The sequence below is a fragment of the Manis pentadactyla genome, chromosome 12 (assembly GCF_030020395.1).
Source record: "Manis pentadactyla isolate mManPen7 chromosome 12, mManPen7.hap1, whole genome shotgun sequence".
In the NCBI taxonomy this organism is placed as follows: domain Eukaryota; kingdom Metazoa; phylum Chordata; class Mammalia; order Pholidota; family Manidae; genus Manis; species Manis pentadactyla.
In genome coordinates, this window is record NC_080030.1 from 824689 (window position 1) to 841992 (window position 17304).

The window sequence follows — 17304 nt, forward strand, 5'->3', positions numbered from 1 at the left end:
ACGGTGACTCCCACGGTCCCAGTTCGGCCCCCCGCCCGGCTGCAGCCACGCCCTCCCGGGCCAGCCCTCGGGCCCCAGGTCGGACCCGTGCCGGCGAGGCCCCTGCGCGCCCCGCGCACTGCCTCGCGTCCCGCCACTCACGCGCCCCGCCCCGGCCCGCCCCGCCCCGCCCGCGGCAGCGGGACCTTTATAGGGAGCGCCCGGCCGCGGCGCTGGGAAGTCGGTGCCGCCGCCCTCCTGCGCCCGCGCGTCCACCGCGGACCGCCTCTGTCTGCTTTCGCCATGCGTCCCGGGGCGCCGGGGCCGCTGTGGCCGCTGCCCTGGGGGGCCCTGGCTTGGGCCGTGGGCTTCGTGGGCTCCGTGGGCGCGGACCCCGCGCCCGGTGAGTGGGGCGGCCGGAAGGGGCTGGGGCGGGCCACCCACGTGGGCCTGTCCGGAATGCGGGCCCGGGGGCGACGTTGGGGGCGCCGCAGGTCGAATCCGAGAGGGCTGGGGTTCCCCTCCCCCGGCCCCGAAGGGAGGGTCACCAGGAGTTCAGAGGAGCAGATGTGACTGCCTCACAACTCCGCTCAAGAATAGTAGTTCTGAGGACCGCTGACATTTATTGAGCGCTTAGTGTCTACCGCCTCCTTAAATTCGTACCAGTCCTGTAACGTGGGTACTCTTACCAAGCCCCTTTTCCCGATGGGGACACTGAGGCGTAGGAGCGCACAGCTTGTAAGTGGCAAAGCCAGTATTCGCTCCCGGCCCATCTGGGTCCGGATGCCCCAGGGAGTCAGGGCTGGGCGGTTGGACCCAGGACCTCCAGCTGGGGTCTCAGATCTCCCCTGGGGTCTGTCTTAGGCAGATGGGTCGTTGGGACCTCATACCTGCCACTTGTTGAGAGGCGCTGGCCAGGTAACATTCCCCTCTCCTGGCCTCAGTTTCCCCTCTTATAAGATGGGTGCCAGGAACTGGTCCGCGGAAGCACAGCGCCTGGGAACGAGTGTGTTCTCCGGGATGGGGGATGTGGTATTGCTGCCCCCATTTAAGGGTGAAGAAACTGAGGGTCATCCCCACCCCACCAGGCAGCCCCGCACCGGAGGAGAGCTGAGCCCCCTCCCCGAAGGTTGTGTCCCCGGGGAGACGGTGAGCTCATGCAAGGGGAATGTGCCCAAGTTGGAGTGAGTAAGGCGGGCCAGGCGAGGGGGGAGCCCGGCAGGCGAGGGGGCTCCGCATGCCCTCAGGCGCTGTCTAGACAGAGGGCAGAGGTGGAAGGGGCGGCTCCAGGCCCAGCGACCCTAACACATCCAGCTTCATCCAGCTCTGGGTGTTTGACTGGTTGGGCAGGATGCCAGGCCTGGGGCTAGGGGCCTGGAGCAAGGAGGGGAACTTCCCAGAATGGGTGGGGGTTGGCAGTGGAACTCGGAGAAGGATCCTAAAAGGAGCTACAGCCTGGGGAGACACCTGTGCAGTTCTCTGCCCTTCCCAGGCTGGGGGCAGATCAATCCCTCTGTAATTACTTAGCACCAACTGTATGCATCCCTAGGGGCCTGGAGCTGGGTGCAAGGTCAAGGCTGGGTGTTGCAAATGGCCTGCTAGGAACTGCCCCCTCGCCCGCAGGTGGTGTCTGCTGGCTCCAGCAGGGCCGAGAGGCCACCTGCAGCCTGGTGCTGAAGACTGACGTGAGCCAGGCCGAGTGTTGCGCCTCTGGCAGCATTGACACCGCCTGGTCCAACTTCACCCACCCCGGGAACAAGATCAGTCTCCTGGGCTTCTTGGGCCTCGTCCACTGCCTCCCCTGCAAAGGTGAGACCCCAGGTGTCAGCCCCAGGCCAGGGTCACTGTGGTCAAAGGTGGACATCTAAGCGAACTCCTGGTCCTGGGGTGTGGAGGGGATCCCAGACTCAGAGAGGAGTGGGGACTTGGGATTTCCAGGCATAGTCTCCCTCAGCTGAGGACTCATGAAGCTCAGGACCCCACAGGTTTCCAGCCTCTAGGCCTTTGCTTACACCAAGCCCTCTCCTGTATGGCCTTTCCCACCTGCATCCCATGTGGTGGAAGGCTCACACCTCACTCTTAGTTTCCTGACTGGCCACAGGGGTTTGTGATGCCACACTGTCTTCTCAGATACTTATCTGCCCTTAAGCCTGCAGATTCCAGGGGTCTGTGGTGGGAACGCAGCTGCATTTTAACAAACGTGTGCCTTCTGGACCCTGCCCTGAGAAATGCTGCCTCTTCCATCAGAGTAGGTGCTCTTGGAGGGCAGAATAAGTAAATCAAGACAAATTATCTACCCCAGAGGCTGCAAGGGGTTGGAGACCGTCCCAGGCCTCTGGAGTCAGGGCTGAACCCACAGGGACCCAGAGGGGGAATGGGGTCATGACTTAAAGGAGGTGGGCATTAGAGCTGGGGTGTTGGGGTATGATTAGGAGTTTGCCAGCTGCAGAAAGGGTGGGGGAGAGCATCAAAGGAGACCAAGGTATGGGATTAGGCCTTGGGGGTGGGGTCAGGACAGAGGAACGGAGGAGGCTGGAGCTGAGGGCTGCAGTCCCTAAGGCCGAGATGGGGAGCTGGCTGGCTGCGGGGATGTGATTAATCCCAGATCAGCCTAGCTGGGTGGTCTTGAACTCACTGCTATGTGCCCTGGCTCCCTCCAGAACCCCCTCTGGCTTCTGGGAGAAAAACAAACTTAAAAAAGTGCCTGGCCTGGGCATGAGATGGTCCAGAACACTCCCCACCCACCCCGCACACACACCTCATCTGGCTTTGGGGATGAGAACTCAACCCCCCCACCACTTCCCTTCCCGCTTGCGTGCAGTCAACCGGGTGGAGCGTTTCCAGATGTGCGTGTGGGCGGGCAGAGTGGGAGGCACCCAGGTGCAGCCCACATGCCCTGGCAGGGGAGACATTGGGGGCTGCGCCAGCGCATGTGTTCATTGTATGCTCACACCCAACCCATAAGGGGGGCTTCCCGATCAGCCTTGCTTTACACATGGGGAAACTGAGGCTGGAGAGTAAACCCAAGCAACAGAACTGGCGAGGTCCATCGGGGGTCTGGCCTGGATTTTCATGTCGAAGTGCTCCAGGTTCTCCTCTGCTCACAGATGTGATGACATCTAGTTTTCAACTTTTAAAAAATGGGGGCAAAACAGCCCCACCCCGTTTTGGGAGACCGCAGTGAGCCTGGGAGGGTTGAACAGCGTATTCCCAAGGGACCCGGGACCAGAATGGGGTCAGGCACCCCGGAGAGAGACCTCCCCGTGCCAGACTTGCTTCCCTTTCCCTGCCTGAGAATGGGGGCTTGGGGGTAACCCTGGTTAGAAGGCTGGGCGGTGGGCAGCCGCTTCCCCAGGAGCTGCGTCCCTGCCAGGCGCCCACGGCCCGCCCTCCCCACGCCTCCTCTGGGGAGGTCCTGGCAAGCCCCGGGAACGCGCCGCCCGTACTCCCGGCCGCGCCTGGTGAGGTGGGGAGCGCCCTCGGGCTGACGCAGCGGGTCCCCCGCCGACCTTCCCAGAAAAACGCGTAAATCCGGGAACACACGTCAGCCGAGCGTGTGGCCCGGCTGCAGGCCGACAGCGGCACTGGACCCCAAATTCCGGCAGAGACCCTGCCCGGAGTCTCTGAGCTCCGCTTCAGTCCCCGGCCCAGGCGCTGCCCTGGCTCCCCGTGCACCGGGCCGCGGCTGACCTCGCACCCAAATCCGAGCCAACCCCGCCCTCGTGTGGGCGCCCCGAACCCGGCCAACTTCCGAGGACCTACGGCCTGGGTGCTGCCCAGCCCACGCGCGTCCTGTGTCCGCAGATTCGTGCGAGGGCGTGGAGTGCGGCCCCGGCAAGGCGTGCAGCATGCAGGGCGGCCGCCCGCGCTGCGAGTGCGCGCCCGACTGCGCGGGGCTCCTGACGCGCCTGCAGGTCTGCGGCTCGGACGGCGCCACCTACCGCGACGAGTGCGAGCTGCGCGCCGCGCGCTGCCGCGGCCACCCGGACCTGCGCGTCATGTACCGAGGCCGCTGCCGCAGTACGTGGGGGCGGGGCCAGAGGGAGGGCGGGGCCCGCGCGTCCGGTCCCGAAGAGACAGCCGCGGAGCGCTGGGGCGGGGTCGCAGTGCTCCGTGGTTTTCACGGGTTTGGGGCGGGGCTTGAGGTAGGCGAGGCCCAGGTGGTGAGCTCGCCCGTGGACCCTAATAAAGGGAGTCTTTTCACTCCCGGGAGTGTCACTGGATTGGGTCTTTTGAGGAGTCAGGGATGAGGAAGAGCCCGAAGATTGGAAAGGGGAAGTTCTGGGGCTCACATGGGGTGAGGGCTACGGGCGCGTGACTCAGGGAAGGACGCGGGGGGCGGGGCCGGGTGTGGGCGGGCCCGAGGTGGGGGGCGGGGACTGCGGGTGGAACCGCCTGAGGGGCGGGCCCCCCTGAGCCCGCTCCCCTCCGCAGAGTCGTGCACCCACGTGGCGTGCCCGCGGCCGCAGTCGTGCGTGGTGGACCAGACGGGCAGCGCGCACTGCGTGGTATGTCGCGCGGCGCCCTGCCCCGCGCCCTCTAGCCCCAGCCAGGAGCTCTGCGGTAACAATAACGTCACCTATATGTCCTCGTGCCACCTGCGCCAAGCCACCTGCTTCCTGGGCCGCTCCATCGGCGTGCGCCACCCGGGCAGCTGTGCAGGTGCGGAGCGGGACGGGGAGCGGCTGCGGGGCGCAACCCCCAGCCCTCCGCCGCGCCCCCAAGCCTCTCTGCGCCCTCCGCCCTGTGCAGGCAGCCCCGAGCCGGACGCTGAGTCGGAGGAGGAGAACTTCGTGTGAGCCTGTGGGCCGGCCTGGGCCTGGCGTTCAGGGCCTCCCCGTTTTATTTATTGTCGCAGCAAAGTCTAATTTATGTCTCACGAACGCTCCTCAGAGCCTGGACTGGGGCCTTTAGGGGAGCCCCGGAGTCCTGGCTAATATTTCATAAGGATTGGGGGAAGGAGACCTGGGTGCGGGGCTGGTGGTGGGTGGAATGCCCACCCCAAGGACCCTCCTGCCCAGCACCCCACCCATCTCCCTTGGGGATAATCCTTGATCAAGAGGGCTGGGGATTCCCTGCCAGCAGTTAATGAAGAGGCCCTCCGGCCTTCTAGGACAAGGGCTTAGGGGTGAGGAGTGGTCCGCAGCCTGGCTGTGCACAACATCAGAACATGCCCAGACCCCCAGATAGGCCAAGGAAGCAGCCACTACGGGGACAAGAACTGCAGAGCTTACCTTAGCCGCTGCCTCCATTCCCCAGTGTGTGCTGACAAAGCCCAGCTTGTACCCTGAGAGAGGGTGCTATCCGTGCCCCCGGTTTCAGGCGTCAGGCAAGGAGAGGTCAGCATCCACCCAGAACAGGTTACCTGTCTGGTGGAGCCCAGTCCACTTAGGGTGGGACCTGGTGGGGCCTGTCAGCCCTTGCCCATCCACTGACCCAGGGTGGGGTGTAAATCAGGGTCCACTGCACACCTGGCCTCTGGAGCCACGTGTCTGAGCAGCACCCCTAGTCTGCTGCCCTATCCGAGGTGAGGTCCAGACCCGGGACTGCTCAGTCCCAGGCGGCCTGTCCTGGCCAGGCCTCTAGGTTTGGTTCCTGGCTGGATCCTCACCTTCCTGCAGGGCTCAGGGGCCTTGACACCAGCCAGATGCTGGAATTGGGACAGTTCCCTCCATTCTGTCAGTGTTACCTCCCTGTGACTGTGTGTAGGCCAAACTTTCAGACCAGATGTGGGAGGCCCAGTGCACAGGTCCCCAGCTCCCTGAGTCCAGGACCACCCCATCACAGCCCCTGGAAGTGCCTTGTCTGTGACACCCAGAGAAGCACCCTTGGGGAGGCGGATTTGCCTGAGCCCCAAGGCAACCTCCCCCACCCTGGGGTCCTGCCTCACCAAAGAAATAAAGACTCTAAAAAGTCACATGGGGTGTCAGGCCAGTGTTTGCCCCTTTGTCTGAGCCTCTGTGCCATTCCCCTGTGGTGGGGCGTTACTAACCTGGGGGCTGGGGTGCTCTCTCAGTGGCAAATGGGGGGCTCTGGAAGCACTGAGGGGAGAGACGTGGGCATATATATATGCCCCTGGGGCAGCCGCTCTCCATCTCTGGTCCTCAGGGTCTGCGTCCGGGCAGTGGGCAACAGCTGGGGAGAGGGCCAAGGCAGGTGGGGGGCGGGGAGGAGAGAGGAGTCCTCTATGGGGCAGGGAAGGGAAGGAGGGATCAAGATGGCTGAGAGCAGCCCCAAGAAGCCACCTGGTTCAGGATCCAGAAACAGAGACCTGGCCTGGGGGGTTCGGGGGGTGAGACAATAGCAATGATACAGTTAATAACAACACCGCAACAATAACTCCAGCTGGCACCTACCCACCCCTCCGTATGTGCCAGCCACCGTTTGTTCTAAGCATCTGCCAGAGAATGAGGACAGGCTTCATGTGGGACTGGGACACCCCGAGACTCCACGCTGGGGACCTGGAGACCCCACCCTCTCTCAGCCTCGGTTTCCTGTCTATATGTGGGTGCATCAGCTAGAGGAATGGTGTTCCAGGCAGGGGGCGCAGCAGGTGCAAAGACCGGGAGGCTGTCCGAGTGTGGGCTGTGGCGGGGGTGAACCCAGAGGGGTCAGCAGGGGAGGATGGAGAAGTGCCATGGGGCCTGAAGCTGGCATACCAGACTAGGGAGCAAATCAAGTGGCTCGAAGTGACACAGGTTGTGGTTTGAGGTCACTCAGGTCCGTCAGCCACACTGAGGCGAGGGGGAACTCGGGAATGTGAGTGGCAGGTGGAGGTGGACCATCATGTCTAGTTGGTTAGCATTTTATTCAGTTATTTTGTCCCTTTTTGTTTGGAACGGACGCCCTCCCCCTCCTCCAAGCCCTCCCCAGAAGGCTTCCCGGGGTTTGGGGGCCCCATGGATTCCCTGCCCCCACACCACAAGAGTTTTCCAGGCTGGAGCTGTCTTCACCGTTCGCTGTCTGGTGTGCTCAGTGCCGCTGTAGGGACCCTGTGGTCCTGGGCAGGGGGCTGGGCTGGGGGCCGAACCACATCCCAGATCCAGGTCACAAAGGCAGACACCTGTGTGTACACATCAGGAGTCTTGGGGTCCCCACACCAGAGGCCAGAGAAGGATACAAGACCGTGAGCCCGGTTCCTGCACACCAGCGGGCCCCCGGAGTCCGCCTGGGGGTGGAGGGAGAGCCGAGGTCAGGGTCCCTTCTCTGGGCCTCACTTTTCCTGGAGGAGCTTCTGCATGGAAATCTGACTGAGACCCTCCCCTGCCTCAAACCCCTTGCATGGCTCCCTAGTGCTCCCACCACAGAGACTAAGCTCCTCATCCTAGACTTCAAGGCCCCCCCCCACCCGCCTGCCCTCTTCTCACTTGGTTCCAGCCACACCAGCCTTCCCGGTGTTCCCGCAGAGAACTGAACTCCTTCCAGCTTCTAGGCTTTTGCATATTTTTGACACCTGTTATTGCCCCTAATGGACACTGTTTATGTAAATATATGAGTCTGCAGCCCGCAATGCAGCACACGGCCTGCGCAGCTGTACGCAGCAGCCCTGTGACCAGTCTCTGCATGGCATGCGTTCCCTCGGATCTTCTCGAGGCTCCTTCAAGACAGCTCAGAGGTGCTCTCAGAGAGGCCTCCCTGAATGCTCATCCTAAAATTCCTGCCCTCCCACATTCCCTGCCCTCTGTGGTCCTGTCACCTGATCGTCCGCTGGCACCAGCTCTGACCCTATGAAGTAGGTACTACCGGTGTGGCAGTCTTACAGATGGAGAAAGTGAGGTCCAGAGAAGTAAGGTGACTTTTCCAAGGCCACACAGCTGGGAAGTGGCACAGTGTGACTTTGGACCCAGGCAGCTGTGCTCCTGAATCTCTGTTCTGAACCACTGCCCTCTCTTGTCTGGAACAGAACCTCGCAGGCTGTTTCTGCCTCGGCTTCAGGACCAGGGTAGTCATCGGTCCACACAGGGTTTCAGGAGCAGGAGCTCCTTCCTGGAGGGTTGTGACTGCCCCCTGCTGGACACTGCCTATAAACACCAACCTGCAGCTCTGCGGCGCCCAGACCCGCCCAGCCCTACCGGGCAGCCCTGTGACCCTGGGCAACCCTCTGCCCTCCCAGGGCCCCAGGTCTAGCTCTGCCTTTTGCTGGGGGCCTCAGTTTCCCCATACGCTAAGCGGGGTGTGTGGAAAATGAGTGTCCTACCGAGCAGAAGCCCCGCCGCCGGCGGTCCCCACTCTGGGTGCAGAGCATGGCGGGACGCAGCTGGCCTTCCCACGAGCTGTTGCAGACACCCAGGCCCAGCACGCGGACCTCGGCCTCCATCAGCCCGGGTGGCAGCTCCTCAAAGTTGGACACGAAGCCCCAGCCGGCCACCCGGCACCGCGCCCCGGCCCTGAGGGGCCGGGAGTCCCGCCGTGGCAGTCCCAGCAGCCCCACTGCAGGACCCAGTGTGGCAGAGCTGTTCAGCTGCGGGAGGAGAGATGAAGTTAGGACCCCGAACCGCCACCGCGGCTCCTGCCTCGGTTTACGCGTCTGCGACATCCGGTCTCTTCCTGGCCTCGTAGAGCAAAATCAAGGCAGCCATGGCTAGGCTAGGCTATCAGAGGGCCCTGTTACTTCTGCCGCCACGTGCTCCCCACCGTCAGGCTTGCCCCGTCAAACCAGGACTCCGTCATCCCGAGCCTCCAGGCCTCCAGTCTCACCTCCCAGCTGCCCAAAGAGTCTTTCTAATCAGCATCTCCTTCCCTGCTCTAAGCACCCCCATAGCCTTCAGGATACAAGTTCTTAGCTCACGATTTAGCAACACCCACACTCCCCGCCTGGATTACCATTCCTATTCAGCCTTCTGGTCTCAGATGTCAACTCCTCCAGGAAGCCTTCCAAGACTTCCAGGGTGGAACAGGTGCCACCTGTGTACTCCCATGTGGCCCTGTCAAGGCCGGTTTACCCAGCTGCCACCCCACTAGGCTGAGGGCTCTACAGGGCCAGCCCTGAGCTGTTTGTTCACGACGATGCCCCCAATACCCAGCACATGGCTGGTGTGCTCAACAATGGGTTATGGAATGAATAACTCGGCCCCTGGTTTTGGTACTCGCCCCCTGAGCTCGGGCACATCCCTGCCACCCCCCCAGCTTGGTTTCCCCATTTGCACAGTGCGATGGGTGAGCCGGAGCAGTGGGTCCCAGGTTTTGCGGTTTCACGGATGAGTGAGGTTCACATGCAAGCTCTGGCTGCTGCCCGCTGTGCCCCCTTCCTGTGGTCAGGACCTGCCCCAACTGCCACCACAGCTCTGGAGCTGCCGTGAGACCATACCACCCTCCTGTGCCCAGGGACCTGTTCCTGCCATGTGAATGCCTCTCCATTTCTCACCACCTTTGAAGGGAGGTTTGGGACGTTCTGTCTTGGAAACGGAGGCCCTGGAGGTGTGTGGGATTGAATTTGGGGCCTAGGTGAGAGCTTCCGGGGAGGCGGTCCCCCAAGCAGGAGGGGCTGTGGGGGTGGGGAGGGGAACTCACATTAAGGGGAGGAGCTGCTACCCACCCACCCCACCCACTCCCGGCCCCTTGCAGGGCCGCAGGGGCAGAGGCTGGGGTCTTTCTGGGCCTGGAGTCTCATTTGTTCTTTGCACGTCAACACTGAGCACCTGCTGTATGTGATAAAGGATATAAAATCTGTGCTGTAGGGTCCGGAGGTGTGGCCAGGTGAAGGGGCAGTGGTTCCAGTGCTGCTGAGATGAGGGTGCAGGACAGGTGGGACAGGGCGAGGGGTGGCAAGACGGGGCAGGTTGCAGAACTGGGGGGTCGTCGAGGGAGGAGACATTCGTGCAGAGACATGACAGAGGTGAGGGACAAAGCCATGCGGTGAGTGGTGGACGGGGCACCGTGCTCAGTGAGGAGGGGGTGTGCCTCAAATGGGAGCCGAGGAGAGAGCGTGGCAGGCGCAGAGGGCAGGCAGAGGAGGGACGTGACCTGTGTCCTGTCTCAGGTGCTCACAAGACACTTTCAGCTGTTCTTAAAACATGTCAGATCATGGTGGGGGAGGCCAGGGACAGGTGGGGCCTGTGTCCAGAGCCCCCTGCCACGAAGCTCACCTGCAACAGACAGATGTCATTGGCGTGGGTTGCAGGCTGATAGTCGGGGTGCCTGATGACAGCCGAGATGCCGAACTTCTGTTGTGTGGACTCTGAGGTGCGCAAAGTGTGGGCCCCAAGCACCACCAGGCCCTTTCGGGGGTCTCTGTGGGGGAGGAGGGAACGTGAGTGAGACCAGGCTCAGGGCTGCTCATCACAGGCCTCAATCCCCACCTCTGCGAAACGGGGGTGAAGTGACCCAAGCCATCCTCACACCACTTTGCCATAATAATTGTGTTTATTACCATTCCCACCCACCAGTTATGGTATTCACTCCAAGAGTCGCAGTATGAATGTGAATAGCTGTTACAGAAACATACTCAGAATGAATAGAGTACTTACTGTATTCACTCAATCCCACCTCCATCATTACGTTATCTCCAATGTCACTTAACATTAACCACAACATGCTGAGAATGAGCAGGACAAGGGTGTTCATCTACTTATGTCTGGGCAGCTCTGCCCTGTCCCCCTTCCTTTGTTGTCAGGAAGGCCCGCCCCAACCCAGAGGGCCCATCCTGTGCCATCCTGGGCCACTGTTGAGGGGTTGGGTCTGCCCCCCTATGCCCTGCCTGGAACACAGCAACACCCCCACCAGGGACACCCCCTGGGCAGTGTCCTGGGGGCCGCAGCAGGTGGGGGGAGGGGGGCTCACCTGCCAGTGAAGCAGTGGGCAGCAGAGACCACCCAGCGGGCACGGAGCAGGAAGCCCCCACAGTGGTGCTGGCCCTCGAAGCTCACGGATGCCATGTACGGCCGGGAGTGGGGGGTCACCTCATGGCCCCCAATGATCCGAGCCCCCCAGGAGCCTGCAGGTGGGGCGGGGGACTGTGTCAGGGGAGGGGCAGGAAGACAGCTCCTGGGGGCAGTGCAGACAAGGGACAGCGTCGGAGTCAGGCTTGGGGAGAAAGAGGCAGAGGTGGACAGAGACAGATGAAAAGAGAGACACAGAGATGCAGAGAACAGAGAGGGTTCCAGGGGGGTTCTAGGAGGGGGCCCGGACCCCAAAGAACATGGGCCTGGGCCTGGCTGAGACCCCCGCTGGGCCTCCTGCCCCACTGCCAGCTGGGGCCCAGGAAGAGCAGCCTTCCAGGGGGCTGAGTAGCTACAGCAGGCGGTGGGCCCTTATTTGGGGGCCTGGCGGGCTTGGGCTGGCCCTCGGGGGTCCTCACCTGGGGGTCTCATTGGCAGCAGCAGGGTGGCAGCCACTGTCAGCAGCAGGTGTTCCTGACCCCCCATCCCAGGCACCATGGCTGCTGCAAGCCGGCGTCTCGCTGGAGAGCTGTGGGCAGGGCCTCACCCTCACCAACGGCCCTCTGTGGGCTGTGGTCGGGGGCCCCACTGCCCCACCAGCAACGCCAGCTCTGAGGTACGCTTCTGGGAAATAATGATTCGACCGCCCAGGGGTGTGGATGGTGATCAAGACTCCAGGGCGGCCAGGAAACAGGGCAGTGGGCAGGCAGCGGGTCCCAGCAGGCCACCCGCTAGGGCAACCCTTGCTCTGTCAGGCCATGAGACCCTGAAGCCTCTTACCTGCTCTGTGCCTCAGTTTACCCAGCATCTGCCCACTGACCATGTGCACAGAGCTTCCTGCAGCAGCTGGTAAACAGCCAACACATAAAGCCCACAGCTGCCCCTCGGGGCTGTGGGTGCAGGCTGTCCAGTAGCTTGGCAGGCCTGGCCCGCCTGTCCTGGCCCCACCCCTTTCCCCACCTGCAACCAGCACTGACCTCAGGGCTGTGAGGACAATGGAAGGCCAGGCCCGGGAAAACACTGTGATTATTGCTGTCTGTGTTGCATTTGTTGAGCACCTACTGAATACTAGCCTCTGGCAAGAACTGGAGATAAAACATGGCCTGTGCCAAGAGACCACCCGCCACAGAGCTGGTGTTCTGTGGGGCTGGGGGCACAGATCTGGCAGTTTGGGTTCCCAGCCAAAGCCCAGGCTCTGGCGACCCAAAAACTGGCAGAGAATGACAGGTGTGGGTTGTTCTGGGCCTCAGGTTCTGGGGGCTTCTGCAGCCTGGAGGCGACAGGAGGCTTCAGAACAGGAGGGTGACAGGGCCTCGGTAGGCCCCCATGGACACACAGGTTGGAGCCTCTGCAGCCTGGAAGAAGCTTTATTGAGGTCTGAGTCCCCCACCGCCCGCCCACCCATCAGTAATGCTGCAGCACGTCCCTGACCCAAGACACATAGGTGGAGACGCGGGTGTAGACATCTGGAAAGCGGGAGTCCCCGCACAGCATGAAGGAGAAGGACACCAGGCCCTGCAGCCGGCCCCGGCAGAAGAGGGGGCCGCCAGAGTCGCCCTGTGGGGAGAGGGTGGAGGGGTCACAGCGGGCACTGGGGCAGGTGCCCAATACCCCCCAGGCTTGTTCTGCCGCGGTGGGCTCACCCCGCACACGCCACGCTGCTCCCGGGAGCCTGCGGAGGCACAGAGCATGTCTCGTGTCAGGGCGCCACCCCAGGATGCATTGCAGGTGTCCAGGGCCTGGACAACCACGGTGGCCTCCATCAGTGCCACGGGGGGGTCGTCGTGGCCCGTGGTGTCGCCCCAGCCCATCACCTGGCATCGCGACCCTGGGCGCAGCACAAGGTTCCGGTGGGGCAACGGCGTGGGGAGGACAGAGAGGGTGAGGCGGGCCGGGGTGTGGAGCTGGCGGTGGGAGAGACGCGGGGACAGAGATGGTGAGAGAGACGGAGACAGGCAGAGAGGCAGGAATAAACAGGGTGCTAACGATAATGACACCCTCCCCTGGCACCCCCCTCCCCGGCCAGCCCCTGCCCCAGATGTGTCCAGAGCCCCTTCGCAGGTGTTTTCCAGTCCACCCTCCCTCAGTGGGGCTGCCCCTCCAGCCCGCCTGCCACCTTGAGGAGCTGCAGGTCGTGGATGTCCAGCTGGGCATCATAGAGGGGGTAGGGCACAACCCGGGTGATGCGGAAGAACTGCTGGGTGGGCTCCGCCACGTGCAGGTTGTGGGCCCCGAGGACCACCCGGAAGGTGCTGAGGTTCCTGCTGAGGGAGGCGAGGGGATGGCGGGAGGAGGCCGGAGCACCCTGGACCTGCAGCCCACCCCCTGGCGGCCCTGGCCGCTCACCTGGTCACCTCGCAGTGGGCAGCGGTCAGCACCCAGCGCGGATGCAGCAGAATGGCCCCACAGAGGTGCTCCTCGCCCAGCTGCAAGGATGCCATGGAGGGCTGCGAGTGAGGCGCCGCCTCATGGCCCCCCACGATCCTGCCTCGCAGGGTCCCTGTGGGCACAGCCTGGTGAGTGAGGGGCCTGCGATGGCACCCCAGTGTGCCAGCTCTCACACATGCCTGGCACTTCTAAGTGACCGCAAGTCTCCTGGCTGTTGCAAGGAGCCGTCCCAAACGGGGCACCTTAAAGCAGCAGATTGATTGTGACAGTTCTGGGGTGGGGGTCCATGTAGGCCTTGCTCCCCTAAATCCAGGGGGACAGAGCCGGCTCTTCCGGGGGCCCCAGGAGAACCGCGTCTCCCTCTTCCAGCTTCTAGAGGCACCATGGCCTTGGCTCAGGGCCCCTCCTCCGTCTGCACATCCGGCAGGGCCACACCTTCCCGTCTCTCTGACTCTGACTTCCTGCCCCCCTCATAGGGACCCTCGTGAGGACCCTGGGCCCCGGGACCCCAGGGCCACCCCCATCTCAGGGACCTTAACTAATCCCCTCTGTGAGTCCCTCTGCCACGTGAGGGGACAACGTCAGTTCCGGAACTGGCATGAGGACGCCTTTGGGGCTGTATTTAAGAACCACCGTCCCTGTGTTAATTGGGCTGCACTGCTGTCAGAGCCCCATTGACAGATAGCAAACCGAGGCATGGCACCTTGAAAGGCAGGGTTGGGGTGGAACCAGCCCTGCGGCACGTGGATGTCTGGACTTTAGCACAGGGTGGGCCAATTCTAAGCTCTGAGCTTGTGATGATGTTACAGCAGCCGCTGGAGACCAAAACCCAGAGGAAGCAGAGGGAATAGAAACCAAGAGGTCAGAGTTGTTCCCGGGCCTCAGCTGGGGTTGGACGTCTCCTTGGGAGACCATCGGGTGGCTTCCAACCACTCTGGGCCCCTGGGCTGTGCTGTCACGGCTGTGTCCTCAGACCTCAGTTGGATGCCCCATCACATGCCCTGGGGGGGTTGGTACCAGTATCACCCCAAGTGGCAGGTGTGGGCAACCTCATTTAGTCCAAGAGCAGCCCAGGGATGTTGAGACTGTTTGTCTCTCCTTGTTACTGATAGGGAGATTGAGGCAGAGAGAGGTCAAGTGCCTTGTCTGAGGTCACACAGCGAGGGGGTGATGGGGCCAGGATTGCAGTCTCAGGACAGCCCCCTTGTTTCTGTCTGGGTTCGATTCTACCCACAGCCAGGCCCATTTCCTTCCCATCTGGTGAGCAGTTGAGAAACATAACTGTCCCTCATGGTCCCAAAGAACCAAGATCCCCAAAGCCCCGAGGAGTGGGCCAGGTGGGGGCCGGTGTTTCCATTTCCCAAACTGAGGCCAAAAGAAGGCAGCCTGACTCATCTGGGGCTGCACAGCAGAGGGTCTTGAGCCCAGAACTCCTGGACTGTAGTCCTTGAAGGGCCTTTCCATGGAGGATTTGGGTGGCTTCCCCAGTCAGCGCAGACTCAACAGCCATAATGGTGAAGACAAGGACGATAATAATAGTAACCCCCTTTGCTTTTGTTATTGAGTTTTTAGAGCTCTTTATATATTGAGGAGATTGACTCATGGTAACATGAGTGAACAACTTTCAGGTACAGAGGACATAGCCTCCCTGGGAGTGCATTTGGATTCTGATGGTCTGGAGACAGTACCTGAGGCTGAACTGGCCAGAGCTGAGTGGCTCCATCAGACCCCCAAATGGTCCCTATCCCCCTTACCTGCAAGGGCTGGGGCTCCCAGGACCATGGCACAGGCCAGAAGGACAGCAGGGGTCATGGCTCCCAGCATGCTGATCCCCGCAGGGCCTGATGTGGGCTGGGCCTGTGGTTCAGGGTTATGAAGTGGGGCGGGGGGTGCTCCGCAGTCCCTTCCCTCTGGGATATGGTCCCTCGTGCATCCGGCTCGCCCCTTCCCGGCCCCTTCTGGGGGCTTGTGAAATGCAGGGTTACAGCACCAACGGATCCCAAGGGGCTGGCCCTGGGGGTGCAGGAGACCAAGTGGGAGTGAGAAAGGGGTGAGCCCAGGCCCCAGGTTGGCTCAGCGCCCCTCCGCTCTGATGCAAGTTGCAATGGCAGGGCAATCAAGGCGATTCCCCCCATTACTGACATTGACTCCCTGACCCTCATACCCGCACGAATTTCCTCCCTTACAAGAGCCCCTTTCATCCCTGCCTCCTGGAAGCTAAAGAAACTGCAGCACAGGGAAGCCATAGATGTTCTTGGGGGTCACAGCTTGTGAGAGGTGCTGAGTGTCTTGCTCACCCCTCGATAGGTGCTTGTGGAGCGACCGCTGGTCAGGAGTTGCTGGTGCAGAAGCTGCAGGTCCCAGAGATGTCTACCCAGGTCCCACTGGATTCAGCCCAGAGGCGGCATGCAGTTGGCGCCCGCCGCCCAGCCCAGAGGGAGTCACACGGCATGTTCAGCAGCCGGCCTGGAGCAGGGTGGGCAGTCAGTGTTCAGTCGGTACATAGCGCCTTCCTCACGCCAGAGCAGCAGGGGAGTTTCAGGCATGAAGGAGAGGTGTGTGGGGGTGGGAGGGGTGGGGGGTCAGGAAACCCTGAAAATCTGAGAAAAGCTCAAAATCCTCTCAGAAACCCCTGGACTCAGTGTGGGAGCCAGGGACCCTGAGCCCACCCTTCTGAGCCCCTCTCTGTGACCCTTGGCCCCTGTGTGCCTCTTTTTCCCCATCTGTGCACAGGGTTGGTAGCAACAGTCAAGGCACGGGAAGGTGCTTAGGGCAGGCACAGCCTTTGACCCTTTCCTTAAAACCAGGCCTCATTTTTTAATCCCATTCAATGCCCGTTCCCAGGACATTGCTGCTTATTTCCTGAAACGAGAGGTGGCTGCCTCAAGAATAAACAGTCAACCCAGCAACCTGGCTGGAATGCAGGCCCTGCTCATGTAGGGCCCAGACAGATGCGGTCCGACCCAGACCCGGGCCTGGCAGAGAGCCAGCGAGGGATGTGTGGGGACCCCAGGGCAGGCTGCCCCACTCATGGGTAAGTGAGGCTGGATCACCACCTCCATCACCTCTGGGGTTCCTGCCTGGCAAGAGTACTTGGGGATGCAGCCCACAGTTCTCTGAGCCCATCTCCCCCTCTGGGGGACAGGTGGCCCCGGGGCACCTGTGGGCATCCAGGGGAGATGTCAGCAAGGGGTGGGTATCCTGGGGGCCCCACTGTTTGCTCACCTGCACCCTCGACACTAGCACTGCCCTTCCATGGGGAGAGTCCATGAAGACAGTGGAGAGAGGGGAGCCTCCTGCACTCCTGGTGGGGCTGGAAATGGGTACAGCCACTGTGGAAAGCAGTACGGAGGTTCCTCAAAAACTAAAAATAGAAATACAATTTGACCCAGTAACCACTCCTAGGAATTTACCCGAAGAAAACAAAATCACTGATTCGAAAAGATATGTGCACCCCTATGTTTACCACAGCACTATTTACAATATCCAAGAAATGGAAGCAACCTAAGTGTCCATCAGTAGGTGAATGGATAAAGAAGAGGTGGTACATATACACAATGGAATATTATTCAGCCATAAGAAAGAAAAAAAAATTCTGCCATTTGTGACAACATGGATGGACCCAGAGGGTATTATGCTCAGTGAAATAAGCCAGGCAGAGAAAGACAAATACCATATGATTTCATTTATTTGTGGAGTATAACAACAAAGCAAAACAGAAGGAACAAAACAGCAGCAGACCCACAGACACTGAGAAGGGACTGCTGGTTCCCATGGGGGAGGGGCTGGGAGGTGGGGAGGTGGGAGGTGGGAGGGGGGATAAAGGGGCACAAAAATTCTCGATCATAATGTAGAGTGTAGCGTGGTCACGGGGATGGTAGTACAGCATGGAGAATATAGCCAGTGATTCTGTAACATCTTCTATGTAGACAATAACTGCACTAGTAGGGGTGAGAATTTAATGATGTGGGTAACTGTTGAACCACTGTGTTGTGTGTCTACTTGAAACCAATATAAGATTGTATATCAATGGTATTTCAATAATAAAAAAATGAAAACA

At 61.2% G+C, this 17304-nt stretch overlaps 3 protein-coding genes across 4 annotated transcripts; 1 reads left to right on the forward strand and 2 right to left on the reverse strand.

The window, feature by feature from the left end:
• The first annotated feature begins 194 nt into the window (after positions 1-194).
• FSTL3 (follistatin like 3) lies at positions 195-5896 on the forward strand. Of its 2 annotated transcripts, XM_036889988.2 has the most exons (5): positions 196-382; positions 1603-1788; positions 3784-3999; positions 4414-4641; positions 4732-5896. In XM_036889988.2, the coding sequence occupies exons 1-5, from the start codon at positions 283-285 to the stop codon at positions 4776-4778; spliced, it is 777 nt and encodes a 258-aa protein (XP_036745883.1). In that variant the 5' UTR covers positions 196-282; the 3' UTR covers positions 4779-5896. The 2 variants fall into 2 exon arrangements, with proteins under 2 accessions (XP_036745882.1, XP_036745883.1); XM_036889987.2 differs by having other exon boundaries at positions 195-382; positions 4414-5896.
• Positions 5897-6847: 951 nt separating this feature from the next.
• PRSS57 (serine protease 57) lies at positions 6848-11364 on the reverse strand. The gene is made up of 5 exons (XM_036890008.2): positions 11276-11364; positions 10759-10912; positions 10065-10209; positions 8177-8440; positions 6848-7147 (listed from the first exon to the last, which is right to left on the reverse strand). Exons 1-5 carry the CDS (start codon positions 11352-11354, stop codon positions 6929-6931), a joined length of 861 nt encoding a protein of 286 aa, XP_036745903.2. The 5' UTR covers positions 11355-11364; the 3' UTR covers positions 6848-6928.
• An 896-nt stretch (positions 11365-12260) lies between these two features.
• LOC118914750 (serine protease 57-like) lies at positions 12261-15056 on the reverse strand. Its single transcript, XM_057489534.1, has 5 exons — positions 14999-15056; positions 13203-13356; positions 12973-13120; positions 12500-12760; positions 12261-12413 (listed from the first exon to the last, which is right to left on the reverse strand). The coding sequence occupies exons 1-5, from the start codon at positions 15054-15056 to the stop codon at positions 12261-12263; spliced, it is 774 nt and encodes a 257-aa protein (XP_057345517.1).
• Between the last annotated feature and the right edge of the window lie 2248 nt (positions 15057-17304).